Raw genomic sequence first — 25782 nt, 5'->3', positions numbered from 1 at the left:
GACATGTGGAGGTTCCAGAGCGTTCTTCCAGAGCCAGTCAGTCTTTCCTGTCCTTGAATCTCTGTGTGTTGTGATGTACACACACACACACACACACACACACATATGTGTGTGTGTGTATATATAGTGAATGCACTGTGTGTGTTGTATGTACGTACCGTAGTGCAATGTGTACATTGTGTGTGTTGTATGTATGCTGAGCTTTGCCTTCCAGTAGCCAGTCCCATAGAGAAGTCCCTGAGGAAGCACACACAGGTCAAAGAGCTTTTGTGCTCCCAGGGTGAACTCCCCTACAAATCCCGATTTCAGGATCTGCTTCTGGGAGATAGGTTCTCAGATTGTGCTCCTCCAAGGAGTCTTTCAAACATGTTCTCAACAAGAACTCAAGTGTGAGCTACTGTCCAAGAGTTTAAGGTCTCTCCTCTTGGCCACAGGCCCCACTGCCTTTAAGTGAATGTTTGCAATGGCTGGAACCAGGCTGTATTTTCTGGAGGCCAGAGCTAGGCTAGGCAGATGAAGAAAAGGACATCCAGCAGAAATGAGGGCCTACTTTCAATACTAACTAGCATGATGGCCTAGTTGCTAGTAAGCTAGCTGTGACAAGGGACACTCCATAAATGGAAACCCAAAGGAGTTGAGGTCTTAGGGAAGACTTCTTAGAACCAAGGAAGCTCAGGTATATTTGACACCAAAGTTAGTCTACAATGCCATCTTATTTTCATAAGGTGAGAATAAGAAACTCAGGCTTTCAGAAACGTGAGTCCTTATCAGTGATGTGGGGATAATTATAGCACCTACTTCTAAGGAGCAGTGTGGGGATTAGACATGTGTCATGAGGGACTCAAGAGATGGCTCAGCGAGTAAGAGCACTTGCTGCTCTTGTAGAACATCTGAACTTGGTGCCTAGCACAGAGCATCCTTGTTGGGTGGCTCACAGTAACGGTAACTTCTGCTCCATGTGGCCCTATGATCATTGTAGGTACCTGCACTCACATGCACATATACCCACACAAACACATAATTGCAGCAGCAACAACAACAACAACAACAACAAACAACAACAACAGCCTGGAGAGGTGGCTCAGTGGTTAAGAGTACTAGTTGCTCTTAGAGAAAACTTAGAGTCAATTCCTAGAATCTGCATGGCAGCTCACAACCATGTGTAACTCAGGTCCCAGCGGATGCAATGCCCTCTTCTGTCCTTCTTGGGTACTGCACACATGTAACACCCAGAAACACCCAGGCAAAACTCCCATACACATCTAACAAGAAGGATGAGAAATAATAATAATAATAATAATAATAACAATAATAATAATGCTTGAAAAATCCCTTAGTGTTGTCTGTGAGACACACATGTAGGAGCGTCCAGGAACAAAAGAGCCTCACACAGAGAAATAAGGCTTGAAGGTTTTAATGATCTGTGCCTGGTGACAGCAGTCTTGCGGGGATCCCCAGAGAAGGCCCTCTGACTTTAGAAGCATTTCCTGTGGACAATGGAGGGCCCTGCCTCATCATACTCTGGCTTGCTGATCCACATTTGCTGGAAGGTGGAGAGAGAGGCCAGGATAGAGCCGCCAATCCAGACTGAGTACTTCCGCTCAGGAGGAGCGATAATCTGCAAAGAGAAAATGTGGCAAATTATGACCATCCCCCAAGACAGCGTGTAAGAATGGGGTACACTTTTGCATGCTATGGTCTCAGATAGTGGGGAGCTTCAAAACTAGGTGCTCACATGAGCAGAAGAGTTCTAAACCATCCAGATCCACACAAGATCCCATCTCAAAAAAAAAAAAAAAAAACCTGACAAGCAAAACAATAAAAATGAGCAAGGAGCACCAGAAACCAGAAATCTTCTTAGCCCTTTGCTGAAAAGGGTAGCCTTTATGGTCAGAAATGAAAGCTAGGGACTGGAAAGCTGGCTTGGCGGTTAAGAGCACTCGTTGCTTTTGCAGAGGACCTGAATTCTGTTCCCAGCACCCACATGGCAGCTCACAATCACGTGTAACCCCAGTTCCAGGGGATCAGAAACTTCCTGGTACCATGCGGTGCATCATATAGGCAAATACACATGTGAAATGAATAAATATAAAAATAAATCAATAAGATAAACTTGGAAGATGATTAGACTGTCACTCAAAATGTTCTCTACCTTGCCACATCCCATCTCCTCCATAGAGAGAGAGGGTTCCTCTGTCCTGGGACTTTTGGCTGTGCCATGTATTGCCTTATCCAATGGGATGCTAGCAACTATGACACAAACAGAAGTGTCCTTGCATAGTTAGTCATACTCTCTGTACCTCTTCTCTCTATGAAAAGGGCTTCTCTGTAGGAGCTGCTAGTCCTTCACCCCTAGCCTTGAAATCTGAGATGCAGGGCTTGACCTGAGCTAGGCAGACCTGTAGAGCTGTCTGCCCAAAGCTGACCTGGATTAGCTAACTTTCAACTGACGCACAGCTACAAGCAACTATGTTTATTGTTATGTGCCACTGAGATTTTGTGGGTGTTTGTTACTCAGCAATAGTTGACCAATACCAAAATCAATAGAGAGAGCCTTGTTGGCCCTTGCCCGGGGTTTGGATGCATGGATACTTTGGGTTCAGCTGGTTCCATTCTCAGCTTTGTGCCAGTCCACTTAAACCTTCTTTTGAGCTCTTTTTGGCAATGACCACTTATATCCAGAAAGCTCTCATTTTATGCATGCATTGTTCATCCTTTCCACATTTCAGACAGCTTTGAACTTCAACGCATTTTTTAATTTTTGAAGTGCCTAAGTGTTTTTGTTAATTCTTTTTTGAGATAGGGTCTCACGTACCCCTAGCTGGCCTTGAAGGCTTGTGTGGCTGAGGATGACTTTGGATTTCTGATCCTGCAGCCTCTGCTTTTCTAGTGTTAATATTACAGGTGTACTCCCAATCTATCCCTAAACTCTACTGACTGACTGACTGACTGTGGGGGCTGTGGAGTGTGGTGGAGGTAAACACAGGCTGGGATACTTCTGTTGAAGTCTGAGATCAGCCTACTCAGGTCAGATCCCTCCTTTTTTTTTTTTTAAGATTTATTTATTTATTATATGTAAGTACACTGTAGCTGTCCTCAGACACTCCAGAAGAGGGAGTCAGATCTTGTTACAGATGGTTGTGAGCCACCATGTGGTTGCTGGGATTTGAACTCCTGACCTTCGGAAGAGCAGTCGGGTGCTCTTACCCACTGAGCCATCTCACCAGCCCCAGATCCCTCCTTTCATGCAGGTTCTGAGGAGTGAACTCAGATCTTCAGTCTTGGTTGGCAGGCACTTAAAAAAATTTCTTCTCAAAACAAGGTCTTACCATGTCACTTTGGCTGTCCTGGAACTCACTGTGGAGACAGACTAGCTTCAAACTCAGAAATCTGTCTACCTCTGCCTCCCAAGTGTGAGATTAAAGCCCTGTGCCACTATACCTTGCCTTTTTTTTTTTTAAGTTTTTAAGCCCTCAATTCTTAAACAAACAAACAAACAACCAACAAACAAACAAACAAACTACTAACAATAAAGACTCCAGAAATCCTTGAGAGATCTCTCTGAGTATTTGAAGGCCAGAAGCCAGGGGTGTCACCAGACAAATGAGATCCCTTTCCATCAAGTTCCCTGAGATTAACTGTCATCTTGAGAAGCATCATAGGGGACACTGCAATCACAGTGGTCAGTAGATCAGAGTTACCTCGTCAAGGTCTAGAGAATGTTCCTGAGAGTTTGAAGTGACAGCCAGCCCTATGGCCACACATTCCCTCTCTGGAACTTTCCATCTCTTTTTCTGATCAGGTGTGTGTGTATGTGTGTGTGTGTTGTATACATGGATGAATGTTCACATGTATGCTTGCATGTGTGTGAATGACGGAGGTAAATATCTGGTATCTTCCTCGCTTTCTCTTTACCTTATTTCCTGAGATACAAGATTTCTCATTGTATACAGATTCACTGGTTCAGTTAGGTTGGTCAGGCTTTGAGCTCTAGGAGTTTGCCTGTTTTCTCCTCCCTAGTGCTGGGACCACAGTTGTGCTCCATCTGCTTTTGTGCGTGGGTGCCAGGGACTCAGGCTCTCAGCAAGTACCCTGCTGACTGAGCCATTTCCCAGTCCCTCTTCAAACCATTTAAAAAATTTAATGACACTTTAGCATTGTCACATTCTTTTTTAAATTTTTTTAAAAAAATAATAACTGGGCATGGTAGCACAAAGTTTTAATTCTATCACTCGGGTGGCAGAGGTAGGCAGATCTTTATGAGTTCAAGGCCCGTCTGGTTTACACAGTGAATTCCAGACCAGCCAGCTAGCCAGCCAGCCAGCCAGCCAGGGCTAAATAGTGAGACCCTGTCAGAAAGAAAAGGAAAGGAAAGGAAAGGAAAGGAAAGGAAAGGAAAGGAAAGGAAAGGAAAGGAAAGGAAAGGAAAGGAAAGGAAAGACTAAAAGAAAGAAAAGGAAGAAATAAAACAAAAGTATATGTATATGTGTCTGTGTGTGTTTGTATATGCAAGCATCCATAGAGACCAGAAGAGCATCAGATCTTATAAGCCATAAATTTTAAGTGCTGGCTACCAAACCTGGATTTTCTGAAAGAGCAGCAAGCATTCTCTCTCTCTCTCTCTCTGTGTGTGTGTGTGTGTGTGTGTGTGTGTGTGTGTGTGTGTGAGAGAGAGAGAGAGAGAGAGAGAGAGAGAGAGAGAGAGAGAGAGACCATGACTGATCCAGAAGTAAATGCTCTTAATGATAGAGTCACTTTCTTTTCTTTCTTCCTGTTTCCTTCATCCTAATTTCTCTTTTAACTCCCTCAATTGTATCATCACCTCATATTCTTTCAATGTCTTCTCATATGATATCCATGCTATGGACTTAGCCATGCTAAGTATCTCTTCAGTCTATCATTGCTCCAAGGAACATCAGACCAGGAGGATAAAGATGACCAGGAGACCACCAATTTCCAAGACCCAGCAACATCTCCCACAAAAACAGGTTTTGGCTTATAGAACAGCAAAAGGGAAGTAGGGCGAGGCCCAACCTACCTTGATCTTCATGGTGCTGGGAGCCAAAGCTGTGATCTCCTTCTGCATCCTGTCAGCAATGCCAGGGTACATGGTAGTGCCCCCAGAGAGGACATTGTTAGCATACAAATCCTTGCGGATGTCAATGTCACACTTCATGATGGAATTGTATGTTGTCTCATGAATTCCAGCTGACTCCATGCCTAGGGGAGGTTACAGAGTTTAGTCAACACCCATGCCTTCAGAAATCATATCAGGCACAGGGCTCACCCTTGTAATGCCCTGCACATGGGACCTGAGGCAGAAGGGTCAGTAATTCAAGGCAAGCCTGAATTGCAGAGTGAGACCCTGTTCAAAAACAGACAAAACCACTACCAGAAGTATAACTCCAGCCCTTAGGATCCTCCTCCATTGCAGTTGATCAACTCTCAGCTGGATCCCAAGCTCAGAAGCATTTCCTGGCCATGGCCCCGCCCTTAGCTTCCTCATGGCTCAGCTGATGTTTCTCATGGTGAATACATATTGTGTGAGTTCTTTTGTGATTGTGTTACTTCACTCAAGATGATGCCCTCCAGGTCCATCCATTTGCCTAGGAATTTCATAAATTCATTCTTTTTAATAGCTGAGTAGTACTCCATTGTGTAAATGTACCATAATTTCTGTATCCATTCCTCTGTTGAGGGACATCTGGGTTCTTTCCAGCTTCTGGCTATTATAAATAGGGCTGCTATGAACATAGTGGAGCATGTGTCCTTTTTACCGGTTGGGACATCTTCTGGATATATGCCCAGGAGAGGTATTGCTGGATCCTCCGGTAGTACTATGTCCAATTTTCTGAGGAACCGCCAGACTGATTTCCAGAGTGGTTGTACAAGCTTGCATTCCCACCAACAATGGAGGAGTGTTCCTCTTTCTCCACATCCTCGCCAGCATCTGCTGTCACCTGAATTTTTGATCTTAGCCATTCTGACTGGTGTGAGGTGGAATCTCAGGGTTGTTTTGATTTGCATTTCCCTGATCATTGGGCCCTCTGCAAGAATAGTAAATGCTCTTAACCACTAAGATATCACCATCTGGTTTTCTTTTTCTTTTTTCTTTCTTTTCCTTTCCCTCTCTTCCTTCCTTCCTTCCTTCCTTCCTTCCTTCCTTCCTTCCTTCCTTCCTTCCTTCCTTCCTTCCTCTCTTCTCTCTCTCTCTCTCTCTCTCTCTCTCTCTCTCTCTCTCTCTCTCTTTCCTTTTAGAGTTTCTCTATGTAGCTTTGGTTGTTTTAGAACTCACTCTGTAGACCAGGTTGGAGATTCAGCACTTTTACCTCCCAAGTTCTGGGACTAAAGGGATGAGCCATCATTCAAATCCCATCCTGTTTTTTTTCTTTCTTTACACTTCTATTTAAAATTATGTTTTTATCTAATGGTTTATGTCCCTTCTTGGGAAATTTTAAGGCAGATAAAACTAAAAAAGTGCTTGTGAATCAGGTGTTTCTCTTTCCAAATCCTGTCCACTTCTCTGTCCATGCCCTTCCATCCTGCCTCTTCCATCCTGCACCCTCTGCCCTGCAACCATCCACCCTGCCTCTTCCATCCTGCACCCTCTGCCCTGCAACCATCCACCCTGCCTCCTCCATCCTGCACTCTCTGCCCTGCAACCATCCACCCTGCCTCTTCCATCCTGCACCCTCTGCCCTGCAACCATCCACCCTGCCTCCTCCATCCTGCACCCTCTGCCCTGCAACCTTCCACCCTGCCTCCTCCATCCTGCACCCTCTGCCCTGCAACCTTCCACCCTGCCTCCTCCATCCTGCACCCTCTGCCTGCAACCATCCACCCTGCCTCTTCCATCCTGCACCCTCTGCCTGCAACCTTCCACCCTGCCTCCTCCATCCTGCACCCTCTGCCCTGCAACCTTCCACCCTGCCTCCTCCATCCTGCACCCTCTGCCCTGCAACCTTCCACCCTGCCTCCTCCATCCTGCACCCTCTGCCCTGCAACCTTCCACCCTGCCTCCTCCATCCTGCACCCTCTGCCTGCAACCATCCACCCTGCCTCTTCCATCCTGCACCCTCTGCCTGCAACCTTCCACCCTGCCTCCTCCATCCTGCACCCTCTGCCCTGCAACCTTCCACCCTGCCTCCTCCATCCTGCACTCTCTTCTCTGTATCCACCTCCCTGCACTCTCCCGTCTTATAACTCTCCGCCTTGACTCTCCACCCTGTATTGTTGGAACAGCTCTTTCTGAAACTGCTTCTTATCCTTAGAAACTGAGCTTTTACCAGACCTTGTAGCCAAGTTAATAATATGTCTCGAGATGATTTAAAACTATATACTGGATCTGCTGCTGTGAAGTGTACTCAGCCTGTTTAGCTTGCTGTTAAGAAAACAGTCACCAGCCTTACTATTCTTTGAACTTTTTATGTAATCTCCTTTTACAACCTAAGCTAAATGCCTAGCTTTAATCTTACACTATGTATGCTTTCATGCCCATGATAGAGAATTGTGTGTGTGTAACCATTTTCTGAAGCAATATGAAGATTTAGGTTGATAATATCTATGGTGGTTTGAATAGGTTTGGCTCCCATAAACTTATGTGTTTGAATGCTTGGCCCACAGGGAGTGACACAATTAGGAAGTGTGTTCTTGTTGGAGTAGGTGTGGTCTTGTTGGAGGAAGTGTGTCACTCTGGGCTTGGGCTTTGAGACCTTCCTCCTAGCTGCCTGAGGACTCAGTCTTCTCCTGTTTGCCTTAGGAACAAGATGTAGAACTCTCAGCTTCTGTCCTCCACCATGCCTGTCTGGACGCTGCCATGCTTCCCATCATGATGATAATGGACTGAACCTCTGAACCTGTAAGCCAGCCCCAACTAAATGTTGTCCTTTATAAGAGTTGCCTTAGTCATGGTGTCTGTTCACAGCAATGGAAACCTAACTAAGACAATATCTGTGTGTGGTTCTGAGTGTTATTCTGGGTTATTTGGGGTCAGTAAAATAACTTTTTTTCCCTCTGTTAAGGATTTCTGTAAAGAAGTCCTCATTCCTTTCCACACTGTGTGTTCTGTGCTGTTCTGTAAATACAGAGTGAGGCTTTTTCTAGGCACTGGCACCAGACAGGCACCACACACACACACAACAGACAGATGACAGATTGAATGCAGGGTACAGACACTAGACAGATGGAAGATACAGGGAGAATTCAAATTTGAGCCTGCTTTTGGTCTAAACTACTCCAAGAGGAAGATTCTTTCATCCTTTCATGTGGAGTTGAATCACTATCCCCCCTCTACACTGCACCTTTGTCTTGCACCCCTCACCCTGAATTCTCTGTCCTGCACTCCTCCTGCTTGTATTGCTCTACCCTGGACGCCTGTGCCCTGCCTCCAAGTGAAGAACGGGGTCTGCAGGCAGCACCTCACCAATGAAGGAAGGCTGGAAGAGGGTCTCCGGGCAGCGGAAGCGCTCATTGCCAATAGTGATGACCTGCCCATCAGGCAACTCGTAGCTTTTCTCCAGGGAAGAAGATGAAGCTGCTGTGGCCATCTCGTTCTCGAAATCCAGGGCTACATAGCACAACTTCTCCTTGATGTCTCGTACAATTTCTCTCTCAGCTGGAAAATGCAGAAATGGCAAAGTGGTTCCTGGGCTCTGCAAGCTCTGTTGTATCATGAGCTCTCCAGGGGAACTCTCAGTCTGGTTTGAGTACAGCCTTGGGAAGAGGAGAGTCAAGGCTCTTCCCCATGAATGGGCTCCCCCACTCCTCAAAGAGGCTTGATTATCAAGCAGGAAGCCAAGGGAATTTCTTTTCCCTCTGTCATTCTGTGTTGACAGTACCACAGGTGCTCCTGGGGTCCTTACAGTGCACATTATGGGGCAGACTTGGACTTACCCCTGGTGACCTGACAGAATCTAAAAGAAGGGCTACTGAAAGTCCCCACTTAACCTAGGTTCACGACTCCTCTCCTTTTAGATAATTTTCTATCATTTGATCTCAGACACCACAGACTCCTCCAAGGAGATAAGTTTGTCACCAGCTCTCCAGTTCAGCTAATCATTGGCAGTGGGTACTGGGTGAAGGGAATGCCCAGAAGGTTCTAAGCATGGTTTGGCAGAGCACAGTAGAAGGAAGCTAGCTCTAAGCCTTGTTCTCCTCCCCAGAGCATCTCCACAGGGAACCTTCATCCTCCAACTAGGCTGTCTTAACACTGCAGGGCTTCAGGTCAGCCTGAGGACAGAGCCACAGAATTCCCATCAGTCCCGAGAACTTCTGGTCCTAGATGAGATTGGATTTTGAGTTCAACTTTGATGAGGAAAGGGGCAGGTACCTGTGGTCACAAAGGAATAGCCTCTTTCTGTGAGAATCTTCATGAGGTAGTCTGTGAGATCCCGTCCAGCCAGGTCAAGACGCATGATGGCATGGGGCAGTGCATAGCCCTCATAGATGGGGACATTGTGGGTGACACCATCCCCTGAATCCAGGACGATGCCTGTGGACAGAGAAGACAAACTTCATTTTCATCTGTCTGTTTCTAGGGTCTGCTGTGGATGATTTTTCATTATCACATTTTCTTTAGTAGTTAAGAAAATTCACCCACCACGAGAATTCTCTCTCTCTCTCTCTCTCTCTCTCTCTCTCTCTCTCTCTCTCTCTCTGTCTAATGGGAGTGCTGGGACTGAACTCGGGTCCTCTGCAAAGCACTGTTTGCTCTTAACTGCTGAGCCATCTCCCCGGCTGAGTGTGCCTACTGTTTGATACAGACTTTGTGGAAAAGCCGAAGGACGAATGCTCAGGAATGCAGAGAGCATATGAAAGAATACAGCTAAATGGCTTTTATTACGGTGCTCAAGTGCCTATTGAGGACCACAGGGTCTCTTGACTGCTGGGCATCCTTCAATATGGAGGCCACATGCTTATGCAACCACCATCACAGGCTCTGCTGTTCTTGAGGCAAAGGCGTTGTGATAAGGGTGTGTGGATAAGCCACCTGGCATGGCCATGAAAGGAAACAGCTCTTGCTGCACCTATCAGTTATGGCTTGTTTATGGAAATTCTTCCCAACTGAATAGGCAGGCTCACACCCAGCCTGCTCCATGGGCACCCTCATTTGTTTTTTCCCTGGTCACTGGCGTTCCTTTTGATCTAAGCATGAACCTCCGTAGGAGCCCAACGTGACCCTGCCTTTCCTGCTGTAGTAAACACTCTATTGGTAAAGTACCACGTGGTGTTTGAGCTCACTGAGAAACTGGCTATGGAAATGGAGTTCCTATGCTCCATTTCAGCTTCAAGCGTGCCTTCCAAGGCCCTGTCTGTGGATGGGCTGGCCCCTGACTCTGTGCAGGAAGGGACAAGAACTGAAGAGTAAAGACACCATGTCCTTGGGGATAGCTAGAAACTAAACCATTTCCAACAAAGGTTCCTACTGTTTAAAAAAAAAGTGGCTATAGTGGGGAAGAGAAGCCAGAAGGTCAGCTATGGAGAGAAACTCAATCAGAAACCTCAGCTGACTGCCTCAACTCCCCCAGCCAGTTTCTATTGGATGTTTGTAAGCACCCCCCCCCCCATTTGATGATGTCACGTATCTGCTGTTACTTGCTCTTTTACTTGGAGGGAACACTCTGCCCTGCCCAGGACTCTCTATTGGGAACTCCAGCTGCCTGCCTCGATGGGGCTTCCCCGGATGATTTCTACTGGATGTTTTGAGTATCCAGCCTGACCATGTTTTGCTCTCTATGGATCTATCAGTATCTGACTATTTATTCTTTTTCTTTGGCTTGCTATAAACTTGCCACAGATTCTGCCTTTCAAAACAGAAGGTATGGTCGTTACAGGTCATTTTCGGGATTGTGAATTAAAACCTGGAGCCAGAGAAGAAATGAGTTTCAATGCTACTGACCTGTGGTACGGCCGGATGCATAGAGTGAGAGCACAGCCTGAATAGCAACATACATGGCAGGGACATTGAAGGTTTCGAACATGATCTGGAAGGACAACAAGGGGGAGAGGACTGTTTGCAAAACGCCACAGCATCTCCTGGGCTGTGGAATGGTCTGGAGTTTTCTTAAGGGCAAGAACTATGCCAATTCAATGGTTTTTCTTTATCCTATATCCACTTCCCATGGGACCTGCCTTGGTGTCCTCCCTACCCCCCAACCACAGCAGATCTGTAAGGACATTTTACTGCATTGCTACACAGTGCTGAAGAAGTATCTGGCCAAGCTGTTTTCCTGTGCACAGTGCTCTTACCTGGGTCATCTTCTCCCTGTTTGCTTTGGGGTTTAGGGGGGCCTCTGTGAGCAGGGTGGGGTGCTCTTCCGGTGCTACTCGAAGCTCATTGTAGAAGGAGTGGTGCCAGATCTAGTTGAGACAAATGCCAGATAAGCCAAGCAGACTTCCCAGGGGTCTGGAAATATCTGACTGGTGTGTTGATACTGGAGGAGGGTGGCCAGATGCTCCCCAGGACAGGGTCCATCTGGTCAGCCCTGGGGAATCTCTGATGGCCATGGAGTCTGTTCCTTTTCTCCAAGCCTGCCAGACACAGAGCCACTGTGTGTGCTGATTCTACCTCTGACCCTTCCTCTTCATCCCTCTTCCTGTCATTTGGTGCCTTCAAGGAAGCAGGCTGCACCTGGTGCTTATTGCTTCCAGGATTCTGGTTGTGTTCGGCTGATGGATGGCACTGACAGGAGGTTACACAGTGGAAGGAGAGAAAAGCCAGGCAGGGCGTGTCTCTGATCTGTGCTGTGACCCCATAAACAAACCTCCAGTTATCTCACGGGGTTCCAAGGACACTGCCTGCACTCTGAGTCCCTCCAGGGGCACTTGCAAGCACGAGCGCTCCTATGGTGACTAGCACTCATCCTGTTCTGGTTGCCTTCATCCTGCTCAGGCTCCTGTAAGTAGTTCTTCAGTCTGCCTTATCAGAAGTGTACACTGTCTTCTGCTGTGATCCTGGCACATACACGTGGCCCCATTTTTCACTTTTTACTGGTGACCAAGCCGGTGTTTGAGCAGGGTCTCTCCACGTCAGCACTTAGATTGGCTCAGTCAGTGTGGTGGGCAGACCTGTGCACCATGGGAGATTTAATGGCGTCCTCAGTCTCCACTCATTGGATGCTAGTTGTGCTCCAAATTTGATTACCTCTCCATACATTACTGTGTATGTCTGTCTCTCTCTCTGTGTATCTGTATGTCTATGTGTAAACATACCCCTGACTTAGAGAAATTTTCCTCACCCCCAAAGTATGACAACCTCACCCCCATAGTAGGTCCTTCTTCAGTGCTTCAATATGACTAGACAAAGGTCTTTACTTCGGAGGTGTTTGGCAAACAGTGTCAGGGAAATTGGGGTTTTGGTTTCTTTAGCAACAGGGCTAAATCAGACCACTGGATTTAGGGGCTTTGTGAGGATGTTAATAAATATAACAATAGGGGCTATACATAGGCATTGTGTCTACTTCTTAGTTTCAAAGTCTGGAGGGGAGAAAGTCCAAAAGACAAAAATGCCAAGATGCAACTAAGTAAAAGGAAGAAGTGACAGCGATCGTTACCTGTTAGACAAGCAAAGAAGTCCCCAGGGGCTTTGCGAGCCTCTGAGACACATGGAGTGACAGGAGCACAGGCCCTGGGCTTTGAGCTTCCACGGGGAGATGGGGGACAGCAGCTGGCCTCATGGAGCGAAAGGGGGTTTAAAATCTGCCTACCTCAGCTTCTCCTGGGACAGTGATGTAGGTGCGGCTGGCTTAGCTCTATCCCAGACCTGCCAGTCGTTAACAGTGGGTCCAAGCACCACACTTCACTTGAATTTTTCAAAGCACTGTACCTCAAAAGTTAGAAATGTTGCCAAATCAAAATATTTGGAAAATCTTATACCCCCATCTGTCACTAGGTAACATTTTGAAATCTTTCCTCTGTGACTCTTGTCTCTATGTTATTTGTAATTTTTTATTACTTATTCACTTCACATCCATGATTAATATTACTTATTACATTTTTAATTAATTAATTAATTAATTAATTTGGGAACAGGGTACTTCTATGTAGCCCTGGCTTTCCTGGAACTTGCTATGTAGACCAGGCTAACCTCAAACTCTCAGAAATCTGCCTGTCTCTGCCTCCCTAGTGCTGGGACTAAAGGCATGGCGCCACGTAACACTTGGTTGTTTTTTATTTTATTTTGAAGTGTGGATTTTTTTGACGAGAGTAATTTCCTTTTCTTAAAAGGTGTGTGTGTGTGTGTGTGTGTGTGTGTGTGTGTGTGTATCTGTGTGTCATGAACACAAGTGTAGGTGTCCCCAGAGGCCAGAAGATGGCATTGGAGCCCCTGGTTCTGGGGTTATAGGCAGCTGTGGAGCACCTGGCATGGGTGCTGGGAGCCAACCTCAGGTTCTCCTTGAGAACAGCCAACTCTCCAGCCCCAGCACTGTGTGTTTTTAATGATAAATCTATAATATCTGTTTATCAGTTTTTCAATGTCTCCTGTAATATTTTTGCGATCTGTTGTTTGACTTTCAGAGTTTATTTTTTTGGGCACATATACTAGATGTTATGATTTTTAAGTCAAATCTGTCATTCTGTTCTTCTATGACGACTCTCACCAGAAGGCTTGATTAAATGTTTATACCTACCTTACTGTATCTATATCTTTGAATTTTTATATTTAACTTTTAGATTCAATTGATGTGTGTTTGGAGAAGTGGTATGAGGTAAGACTGTGTGTGTAAATAATCCATCCAATTCCTATTCAGCTTTTCTTCTAAGATGCACTACATACACACAGGGCTTCTTTAAAGAGTTCATACACTGTCCTTCCGTGAGAAAATAGTTTGTTTCTTAGGTTTCCAAATTAGGTATTGGGAAATGTGTGTGAATAAAGAGTGTCATTTCTAAAGCTCTGATCCAGGTGTTGGGATCATACTAAACCAATGTCTAATTTTATCTTTAAAGCACTTTAGTGGAAAAGCAGGTTGTTTGATCTGAGATGGGGGTCTCATTTTGTGACCTAGGCTGGCCTTGAATTCACAGCAAATTGTCAATCCTCCCGCCTCAGTCTCCCAAGCTCTGGGACTATAGGCATGAACCCTGCACCCCAAAAGAAAGTTGTTTGTTTTTAAATCTCCAGCTCAAAACCAAAGATGCTAAGGCTGAGGGTGTGGTTTGTACACACATTTCTTTGTCTGATCCTCTCTGGTGAGAGAGCTGTTACTATGTAGACCAGCTTACCCCTGAAGATACAGAGGAGCTGTCAGTAGATGATAGATAAGAACACTAGACAGGTGCTGCTGACATTCTTCTAGTGATGTCATCATTATACCACCTCTTGCATTGCCTCATAAAAACAAGTAAAAATGAAGACAAACAAACAAAAATCACCAAACCAACTACAAAAATGAAAAACTCCTAGCATATTACATAATATTTCATTGGAGAATCAGAACACTATATCAGCAATTCCCTCACCTGATCTCATGGCAGGGCAAACAAGCAGGAGAGAGACCTCCAGTTTTGAGATGCCTAATATGGGTATAGAAACCAAACCTGAGTCCTCTACAAAAGCAATAAGAGTCTTTAACATCTCTTAGCCCCAGCTGAGATGTTCAACATCTTAAACAAGGGCCTAGGCCTGGCCAGATGGAGTGATGCAGGAAGGGCAGAGGCTGGAAATTAGGTCTAAGCAGATCCTCAGAGGCTGCTGTGAAGAGTTAGGGACAGAGAGAATTATATAGATAAATAGGGCAAAGGACAAGGGAACCTTTGGGAAGCCATTGCTGTGGTCCAGGGAGAGAGGTTGAGGGCCCAGGCTGGAAATGATTTAGGGAATGGGAGGGGAAGGAGGAAGGAAGGAAGGCTACAGGAAGCATTCCTGAGGAAGAGTGATGGGCACAGAGAGGTGTGGGATAGGAAAGTCAAGATAAGATATCACTATTAAAATAAACATGCTGGAGGCTTCAGATACCTTCTCCATGTCGTCCCAGTTGGTGATGATGCCATGTTCAATGGGGTACTTGAGAGTTAGGATCCCACGCTTGCTCTGAGCCTCGTCCCCCACATAGCTGTCTTTCTGGCCCATTCCCACCATCACACCCTGTGGCGAGAAAGAAAAGGGGAGATAAGTGAATCGTCTGAGGGGTCCACACACACAGATTTAGTCACTGGAATGTTCCCAAAGAAGGAAAGAGATGAGGAAAGGAAGCAGGAAACGAAGGTGGAAACAGGAAGAGGAAGTGGAGGTTTCTCATGGGCTGAGCCTTTTCACTTACAGAAGATGGTGTGGTTTTCTGAGGGAGAACAAAGCCTGTAGATATATTTACCCCCTTGTTTTATACTCTCTGCAGAGAGGCAGAGAGAGAGAGAGAGAGAGAGAGAGAGAGAGAGAGAGAGAGAGAGAGAGAGAGAGACAGAGAGAGCAAGCGAGCTCAGTATAGTTCCAATACAGCTCACTCCTAGTGGCTCACAGTCTTGGATACAGAGACAACACACCTGATGTCTAGGGCGGCCCACAATGGAGGGGAAGACAGCCCTGGGGGCATCATCTCCTGCAAAGCCTGCCTTGCACAGGCCAGAGCCATTGTCACACACAAGGGCAGTGGTCTCTTCTTCACACATGGTGGGAGTGGTGGAATGAGCTGGGGGCTGGAGCACCTTTGAGTTGGAAGAGAAAAGAACAGTTGTCAAGACAGGATAATCTTTGTGACTCTGGGTTCTGAGCAACTGAGTGTATCTGGTCTTTGCTACTTTGTGAGTTCTTCTTTTTCCCACCCTTTATCTCACCCACCACTGCCCCACCCAACACTAGATAGGAGAGAAACAAAGGGTAAAGGGAAAGAGAACCTTGAATCAAATTTCTTTCCTCTTGTTTCTTCTTTGACCAGGGATACTAACAAAGCATCAAGCTTCCCCTAAATGATCACCAATGGGCGCCCCAGCCCTCTGCCTCCCACCTCCGACTCTCTGTGCTCTAGCATTATGTATCCTCTGAAAAGTTCTCAGAATTCCAAACATCACACAATTGCAGAAATTGTGGCAAAACCATGCTTCTGTTAGAGCACAAGGCAAGTCATGATCCGCTGCTGTGGTCAGTCTGAACCAGCCCCATATCCCTACACCTGGGATTAAGATAAAAGTACTTACAATAGTTCTCTGTGTGTGTTTTTTAAAAAAGAAACCTAAAATTTCCAGAATTCTCAAAGATGTCACTACAACTGGGGTTCTGTTCTAGAACGCACATAATTTTGGCCTCATTGTCTCTGGAAGTTGGGTCTCCTACCTCCATTCAGCTGCTAAGCACTGAATTTTGTCACCCTAAACTCACACGGATTGTACATCAGTATCCCCATACCCCCAAATGTGACTGGATTTAGAGATAGATCTTTACAGAAGGGTTTAGAAGGATGTCATAAACCCAATATGGCTGGTCTCCAGTATGGCTACTCTATAGGGTGGTATCTGTGTAAGGATGTATATGGAGTATGGACTATGTGAAGACATGGCCAGGAGACAGCCATCTACAAACCAGTGGAGGGTCCTGAGGATGAGCCAACCCCGATGACCTCTTGACCCTCACGCTCCTAGTGTTCATTCAGGATTGTTAGAAAACAAGTTTTTAAAGGCCCTCATCAACCGAGGCTTGTGTTATGACAGTTAACTAGGTAACACATTTTATTTTTATTTGATTTTAGTTTTTGCAAGAGGGTCTTACTATGTGTACCATGTGTGTGTCTGTGGAGGCCAGTGGAGGGTGTTGAATCCCCTAGAACTGGAGTTCAGAATGGTTATGAGCTGCCATGTGGGTGCTGGGAACTGAACTCGTGTTCTCTGCAAAAAAGCAAGTCCTCTGAGTCCTCTCTCTGTTCACAGGGTCTCACTACGTAGCCTTGGTTGGTCTGGAACTCTCTATGTAGTTCAAGATGCCCTCAAACTCACAGAAATTGCCCCGCCTCTACCTCCTGAATGCTGGGATTAAATGTACACCATAGCGCCCAATTTATTACACTTAATTTTAAAGATGAAATAGCCACAAAACTTTCATTCAGTGGAGAGACTTATGAGAGTCCTTAGCAGTTATTAAACAAGTTGAGAAGTTTTATAGTATACCTAAGGCAGGATTAGAACTTATAAGAAGAACGAACTCTTACAAACCAATAAGTAGACAGCCTAAAAAAAAAAAAAAGAAAGAAAGAAAGACAGACTGTGAGAAGACAGTTGACAAAGAAGGAAGGTAAACTCCCTCCAACCAAAGACTCTAGCCTCCCTGGTAAATCAAGTAAAATCATCCTTCACCTAGCATGTATGTATGTATGTATGTATGTATATGTATGCATGCATGCATATGTATGTATGCATGTGCATGTGGGTATATGTATGTGTGTATGTATGCATATGCATGTATGTATATGTATGTATGTATGTATGCATATGCATGCATGTTTATGTATGTGTGTATGTATGTATGCATATGTATGTATGTATGCATATGTATGTATGCATATGTATATGTGTGTGTGTATGTGTGCATGTGTGCAGATATGTGCCCATGTATGTGTATTTGTGTGGGTCAGGAGACAACCTTGGGTGCTATTTCTCAGGTGCAGTTTTTTGTTTTGAGAGATGCAGTCTCTCCTTGGCCTGAAGCTCTCCAAATAGACTAGGCTGCCTGACCACTGAGCACGAAGGATCCAAATGTCTTTACTGTCCCCATTGGGAATGGAAGGGGAGAATGCTATAGATGACTGACTGACCCCAAAGAGCCATATGCTGAAGCCAGACAATGAAGAAAGATTGTGTCTTGGGATTTTGTTCAGAAGGTCAAGAAGGCTAGACAGGGTCAGAGCAGAAGTTTATTAATTTGGGGGCTGGAAGGATGGCTCAGAGCTTGAGAGCACTGGCTGCTCTTACAGAGGACCTGGGTTGATTCCCAGCGCCCACATGGGAGCTCACATCACCTATAACTCCAATTCCAGGGGAACTGATGCCCCTGAGGCCTCCTGGGAATCAGGTATGAACATGGTACACAGACAGATATGCAGACAGACAGAATACCCATCCACAGAAAATAAAATTAAACAATTAGAAAACACATTATTATCCGTGTGTACAACGAGGGGGCAGTCGTGAGGGTTCATGCTCTTTGGCGTGAGATGGGGCTCAGAGGAAACTGTGGAGTTGGTTTCCTCCTTCCACTTTTATATGGGCTCTGAGGATTGAACTCAGGTCATCAGACACACACACACACACATACACATACACACACACACACACACACACACACACATACACAGAGAGAGAGAGAGAGACACACACACACACATACACAGAGAGAGAGAGAGAGAGACATACACACACACACACATACACACACACACACACACACACAACCAGTGAGCCATTATGTGAGCTTAGCCTAGTTTAAACAATCAGAATGGAGACCCATTATAATATTGAGGTTATTATTATAATAATAAAGAAGTTATTGAATAAGCTAGCTGGCTGTGAATGGCTAGAAAAGTCCCCCCAACCACCCAGAGGAGAAGTGAAGGATCTAATGTTAGGAGAAAGGTGCCAGGTTGCTTCTATCACACTGTGCCCAGTGCTTCTAAGTTTCACACACACACACACACACACACACACACACACACACACACACACACACACACACATATATTTCTTGAGAATAACTCTATGTAGCCTATGCTTAGGGCAATTCTCCTGCCTCTACTTCCCAAATGCTGGGATTACAGACCTGAGACACCTCGTCTGGAAAAATGTATTTTTAATTTTAAAAAAAGTTTTGGGGCCAGAGAGATAAGTCAGTGGTTAAGAGCACTTGCTGCTTTTTGTAGAACCCAGGTTCAGTTCCCTGCACCTACAACCATCCACAACTCCAGTTCCAGGAGACCTAATACCCTTTTCTGAGCTCCTTGGGCACTGAATGTACATGGTACAGAGGCGTACATGCAGGCAAAACATACGTACACATAAAATAAAAATAAATATTTTTAAAAATTGAGGTTCTTTACCTCAATTTTACAATTTTAGTATTACTAATTTAAACCTCAAAAATAACCCTGGGACAATATGTTTTTTTTTTTTTTTAATTCTATTCTGTTGACTTGAAAGTCAAGACTCAGAAAAGTTAAAGAATTCAGCCAGAGTCCTAGCCAGAAAAAAAGTGAGCGCACTGGGCTGGCGTTGATCCAGGACAGGTGCAGAGCCCGAGCTTGTGAAAGCTACATAACTTCTTGTATGGCGTTTTCCTTTCACCTCCTTCTCTGGAGCTACTGACGGCTCAGGCCTTCACACAGAGGCCTCTGTTTCTTCTTCCTCTGACCAGATTTACTCTAACATAGAACTTGGTGTCTGGTACACAGAAGGGGCACAATAATTGTTGACAAAGTGGGCTCCTCCCAGACCTGTCTGCTCTGTGCCTGGGATACTCAAGCACTCGGCTTTCTCTCCCTAAACTAGTCATTGGCTGCCCTGATCTAGTTAGCATCCTCCTGAGGGGAAGTTGGCCTTAGAAGAAGAAGGAGGCCAGGAGATAAGGCCACACTTCTGTGGTTGTCTCCTCTAGGGCCCTCAGCACTCTCTCCACGTGGTTTACTTATACTTCAGGTGCCTCTGGTGTGTGTGTGTGTGTGTGTGTGTGTGTGTGTGAAGGGGGGAGGAGGGGGAGGGTGATTATAGGTGTTTTACTACAAGCCTAGTTTCTCTTTGGTGCCTCTCCCAACCCTCTCCTTTGGACAGATCTCATGTACCCCAGGCTGGTCTTGAACTCCCAGTGTAGTAGTCAAGGGTGACCTTGAACTTCTGTTTCCCTCTGCCCCCCACCAGCCAGTACTAGATTAAAGGTGTGCAGTGCCTATACTCAGTTTATGTAGCTCTGGGGATGGAACCCCAGGGCTTTGTGCAGATGACTTGGGTAAGTTCTCTACCAACTGAGCCACATGCCCAGCTGACTCCCATTTGGCTTTTCAGTCATCTTTCATCTCCTTGGTTTCACCAAACCCTACTCCACCTACCTCAGCACCCCCACAAAACCACAGGCCTGGGCTATGTTTCCTAGGCTGCATGGCCACCAAGGCATCCACAGAGCAACTCCAGCACCCATCCTTGCAGTAAACCACTTTTTAAATTTTTTCCCCAGATTTCTTTATGTTTATGTGTACGAGTGTTTTGCCTGCATGTATGTATGTGTACCATATGTGTACAGTGCCTGCTGAGATCAGAACTCCTGGAGTTACACACATAGTTGTGAGATACCAGGTGACTGCTGGGAGCCCAAGCTCTGCAAGGCAGAGGCAGAGAGGCAGAGAGGCAGAGAGGCAGAGAGGCAGAGAGGCAGAGAGGCAGAGAGGCAGAGAGGCAGAGAGGCAGAGAGGCAGAGAGGGAGAGAGAGGCAGAGAGAGAGAGAGAGGCAGAGAGAGGCAGAGAGAGAGAGAGGCAGAGAGAGGCAGAGAGAGAGAGAGGCAGAGAGAGGCAGAGAGAGAGAGAGGCAGAGAGAGGCAGAGAGAGGCAGAGAGGCAGAGAGGCAGAGAGAGAGAGGCAGAGAGGCAGAGGAGAGCCAGAGAGGCAGAGAGAGGCAGAGAGGCAGAGAGAGAGGCAGAGAGGCAGAGGGAGAGACAGAGAGAGAGGCAGAGAGAGGCAGAGAGGAAGAGACAGAGGAGAGAGAGGCAGAGACAGAGGCAGAGAGAGGCAGAGGATGAGGTAGGGTGCTGAAGGCAGATGAGAGAGCTAGAGTCCCAGAGGGGAGGTGGGCCATCTCCTGCCATGTATCTGTCAGGGGGAATTCTTGACCCTTCTAGTCATTTGTGGATGATCCAGAGTATGGCAGCTGATCTGGAACCTGTGGTTTTCTGGGGTTGCACCCACTTTGCATTCACAGAAAGCTGCACCAATTGTGGCCACTTCAGCATGCACCTCGTCTGTACTTCATTGAGAGAGTCTCACACAGTTAGAAACATGGCCTTGGAGTTTTACTCTCCCCAGAAGGCAGCCCGAACCAGACAGAATGAGTGCAAATAATTGGCTCCCTCAGTGATCTCCGGTGGACCACAGCAGGAGGACAGAGGTGTGAGAACATCCTAGCCATTACAAAGGTTTGGCCCTGGTGTCTCACCTCTCCTTATCAACCCTGACCCTTATTCTCCCCGGAACTCTGTCCCCACAGTCCTGCCCCATTTTCCTCCAGTTTCTTCCACCACAAAATAGAAAAGAGAACACCTGCCATGCAGGAAAAAGATTAGAGGCTGGAAAGAAGATCCCATGATAAAGAGCACTTGCTATTCTTGCAGAAGACCTGAGTTCAGTTCCAGTCACCCACACAGTGGCTCCCACCATCTGTAACTCCAGTTTCAGAGGATCCTATGCCCCTTTCTGACCTATGAGGGCACCAGGCACACACATGGTGTATATACATAGATGCAGGCAAAACATCATGTACATAAAACAAAACAAATAAATCTTAAAAAAACATAAAAATACTTTGAAATAAAGTAAGCTGGGTTAAACATACATAAGGATATTAAAGGGCTGTATAGATTTTAACACAGGATACACAAACTCTGGCCTACTTCCTTATAGATTGAAAGTTAAAGTGCTTTTTATATCTTCTGAATGGTTGAAGATAGGCTTGGTAGGTGGCTCAGTGGGCACAGTGCATGTTGTACATGTATGTGGACCTTAGTTTAGATCCCTTGTTCCACATAAAAGCCAGGGTTGCTGCCAGCTCCCCTGAAATCTCAGTGCTGGGCAGATGGAGATGGGAGAACCCCTGGAGTGACCTTAGTGGCCAGTCTTCCAGGCGAGCAGAGTCAGCTCCAGGTTCAGTGAGAGATCTAGCCTCAAAAATAAATTAGAAAGTAATAGAAGACACCAAATGTCAACCGATTGATGGCCACCAAAAGGCACACATCTGCCACCACAACAGCACATGCACATATGCCTGCACATACATGCATAACACACACACAAGCAGATATACACATACAATATACACTAATACACACACACTAATTCATACACACACTCAAATAAGAATAATGTTAAAAAGAAACACACACACATATATATATATACTTTAAAATGGCTGAAGGAAAGCAATAGAAGGCTAATAGCTCATGACCTGTGACAGTTCTGTAAGATTCAGGGTTTGTGTCCATGTCTACTATTTTACCCCTTAGCTGGGCTGGCCCTGAGGTCACTGGGTAGCTGAATACAACCTTGAATCCCTGCTCCTCTGCCTCTGCCTCCAGTGCTGAAGTCACAGGAATGAAATGCTCACTGTCCTCTGCACATTGTTTTACCGAAACCCAGGCACACCAGCCCATGCCCACACGGCCTGTGATTCCTTTTGTGGGCCGAGGGTGGTGGTGACAGACCTTCAGTCTCCAAAGCCTAAGAACATGCTCTCTGAGCATCTTCAGAAAATTCTGCCAACCCCTTTCATCAGCTGTCACAAGTATAAACCTTTTTATTAGTCTCTCAGTCTTCGCTGTCAACACTAACTCTTGGGATGGAGCTTATCCCACTGAAAGAATTCCCCCTCTATTTCAGAAACCGATGGCTACTGAAAAACAAATTTGTGCCAGTTCCCCAAGACGGTTCCATTTTAGCAGAGTCTCATCCCTGTAAAGGAGGGCTCTGGGAGGTAGGATTCAAATGACACATGGGTATTTAGCTGGAGTGAGGGCTTCAGGTGACATGGAGGCACCTGCCAGTTTGCCCTTGACTGACAGAAACATGCTGCTATAGTTGGGTTGTTGGGTACCCAAAAGTCCATGTGCTAAAGCTTTATTCCTAGGGTGGCGTCTTTACAAGGTGAGGCTTAGTAGAAGGCTGTTGAGTCACTGGGGGTGCTCCCTTGAAGGCGGCTGTAGAACGTGATTTTCCCTCACTCTTGTCTCCCGTGCCTGTGAAGTGAGCAGTTTTGTTCTGGTCTACGTTCCCAGCAGGACTTGCAGGCCAAAGCAATGGGGTCAATTTGATCACAGACTAGAGCCTCAAAACTGGCCTTTTTTTTTTTTTAATAACTTCTCTGTCTCAGGCAATTCACTATATTGATACAAAGGTCCCTGACAAACACATCCCTAGCCTACCCCACTTGGATACAGCTCACAAAAGTGTGTGTGTATGTGTGTGTGTTGTGTGTGTGTGTGTGTGTATGTTGCAGGGATGGTGGTCTTGACATGTTACTTCACAGCTGGTGTGAGTTGCTTCGTTTTGTTTGAGACAGAGTCTCACACTGAGACCCAGGTTGTCTTGGAACTCACTAAGTAACCCAAGCTGGCCTTGAACTTTGGGCAATTCACCTGCTCTAGGCTTCCAAGTGCTCAGAACACAAGCCTGAGCCACCGTGATTTGCAAGTGTGCCTCTTTTAGAAAAGTTGCTTAATTGTCCTGGGCCTCAGTGACCTCATCAGGGGAGAACAAGTTAGCTGCCTTATAGCTCGAAAACATCACGAAGCCATAGGACATTGATTCTCTCACATCTGACTTTCCTCATCTCACAACAACCTTACAGCTTTCTGATAACTTGAAAGTTCTCCATTCACCTCAGCTAAGCCCAAATTTGGAGGAGAGAAAGACCAACCAAAGCCAAGTGAAGGATGTTCCTTCCTCTTCCTGATATAGGTAGCTCATGGATACCAGGGCCACTGTTGGCTATGGTCTAAACACCCAAGAGGAAGCTACTTTTCTGCAGTTTCCCCTAAAACAGGCTTCCTGACATGCTGGCCTCTGGTAAGGCGATCAGGACAGTTGTAGACTAGAGGAGCCATACCTTGGGGGTTCCCAGACTGTCCTGTCCCCAGGCTGCCCTCTGGTCAGAAATGCCTTTCCCAGCAGACAGCGGTGTTCCAGGTATCAATGCCACCAAGGGCCTTGACATGTGACCTGGGCTAGAGTCATAGAAACCAAGCGAATTTGGAGTTCTATAGGCACACAGGAGGCCTGGCTGTCCCCAGAAGGAAGAGGCCACAGAAGCAAGTCAGTACTCACCAAGGGTGTGAGAAGTCCTTCTCCGAGAGACTGAGGGCCGTGGTGTCTTTGGCAGAAATACCAGAGCAATATAAAACCCCCAAGGCGGATCTTCTTTAAACAGAGTCCCTAAAAAGGCCAGCTGACGGTGTGGTAGCAATATTACCATATAAGGTGGGTTTTTTTTAATAAACCAGCCTTGTGGGGCGTGGATGGAGGGTGGGTAGAGTGAATTATCATTTGAAAAATGTATGCAGAAGGATTCAGTGGTAACAGACTCTGGACCATGGATTTGTTCCTTTTAGGCCATACTTGCATAAACAAAAATTACACCAGGCCTTATAAGTTGTCCAGAGTGAGGCCTGACAGGGCTGTGCTCTGGGAGAGAGAGCCATACCAAGAATGGCAGTGGCCTCCTCTGTCCCGCCTCCTTCCTCAGGCCCTCTGCCTGCTGCCTCAGGGTCTGCCTGAGACATTCATGCCGTACCCACAGAATCAGTGCCATTGTGCTTTGTCTGGTGCAAACGCAGAACAGCAGAGGCTGAGGGGAAATTCCATCTGCATTTGGCAAAAAACACCGTGTGCCCCAACTGTCTTGATGCTCTGGGGTCCCCAGTCACCTTCAGCTTCCTCTAGATCATCACATTTTCCAGGTCTCCTCCCTGGAGTCGCTCTGCCCATCCCCCAGTGTGGGAAAAGCAGAAGTGCTGCCTCAAGAATGAGTACACTAGGCAGACTCACGAGCAGGAGCAATACACTAGGCAGGGCTCACGAGCAGGAGCAATACACTAGGCAGGCTCACGAGCAGGAGCAATACACTAGGCAGGCTCAGGAGCAGGAGCAAGTTTCCAGGGTCTTGGGGTTCTGACTTTTCTTGTGTAATTCTTTCTCTCCCTGGGCAGCTGTTCCATGTCCCACAGTGCCCCCACTAGCTCTGTGGCAGATAGTCTCAACTTCACACTTCATACCTGATCCAGATCAAAGTGATCAATTTTGTAGATTGGAGAGCTGCATTCAGGTGAGTGTGGGTCCTTCAAGCTCAGCGGTCCGAAACCTGCCTTCCTATCCTTCAGACTGCCACATCCCCTGAGCCTCTCCCTCAGAGTCTTTCCTCTCCCTCTGTCCTTCAAGAAAGCCAGTCAGTCTAGAAGCCCCCCACCCCTCTCTCTAGCCCCAGGCACCTGGTCACTGTTCCATGAATTCTAGGCCAACCTACACATAACAGTTTTAAGGTAAGAAGCAGTTACAAAGGTAGAGACAATGTATAAAAAGTGTCAGAAGGGTGCCAGGTAAGGATTGGAGAGAAGAAAGGGAAGGAGGAAGTGATGTAATTATATTTTAATTAAAGAAATATGAGCTCACACATGAGCACACAAATAAGTGTCAAAGTAAAACAAGGCCTTGCTTTGTAGCCCCAGCTGGTCTTCTGAGTACTGGGATTACAGGCAGGCATGGGTATCCGCACACCCTGCGTTTAGAGGTTTTTAATAACGTTTTCAGTAATGGAGAGAACAAGGGAGGAGAGAAACAAGGACACAGGTTTAAACAACAGGATTAAATCTTACTTATGGAGCACAGGGGCAGATGTGAAATGATCACGATTCTCCCGCCAGCTGTAGACAACAGGCTCTGGGAAATGACCCTCAACAGAACTCCACCAGGCTGTGGAGAAAATGGAGAGAGGTTCTTGATCTTAGGAGAATAGTATAGGTCGGGTATGTGAACAAGGGGAATCTCTCCTTTTTCTGTGAGAAGGGGATGAATGATTAAGGAGAGTCCCAAGAGGGTAGTTTGGGAGATTTAGAACAG

General features: G+C 46.2%; 1 protein-coding gene across 4 annotated transcripts; it reads right to left on the bottom strand.

Annotated features, from left to right (window-relative positions):
* Positions 1-1398: 1398 nt before the first annotated feature.
* On the bottom strand, positions 1399-24231 carry Actg2 (actin gamma 2, smooth muscle). Of its 4 annotated transcripts, none has more exons than XM_085840500.1 (9): positions 23995-24231; positions 15481-15642; positions 14957-15085; positions 11248-11358; positions 10898-10982; positions 9329-9490; positions 8423-8614; positions 5039-5220; positions 1399-1618 (listed from the first exon to the last, which is right to left on the bottom strand). In XM_085840500.1, the coding sequence occupies exons 2-9, from the start codon at positions 15604-15606 to the stop codon at positions 1475-1477; spliced, it is 1131 nt and encodes a 376-aa protein (XP_085696626.1). In that variant the 5' UTR covers positions 15607-15642; positions 23995-24231; the 3' UTR covers positions 1399-1474. The 4 variants fall into 4 exon arrangements, with proteins under 4 accessions (XP_085696626.1, XP_085696628.1, XP_085696627.1 ...); XM_085840502.1 differs by lacking the exon at positions 23995-24231 and adding an exon at positions 16132-16158; XM_085840501.1 differs by lacking the exon at positions 23995-24231 and adding an exon at positions 15832-15969.
* Positions 24232-25782: the final 1551 nt, after the last annotated feature.

The sequence above is a fragment of the Mus caroli genome, unplaced genomic scaffold (assembly GCF_978045245.1).
Source record: "Mus caroli unplaced genomic scaffold, Mus_caroli_1 scaffold_7, whole genome shotgun sequence".
Classification (NCBI taxonomy): Eukaryota; Metazoa; Chordata; class Mammalia; order Rodentia; family Muridae; genus Mus; species Mus caroli.
This window is presented reverse-complemented; position numbering and strand designations above follow the sequence as displayed.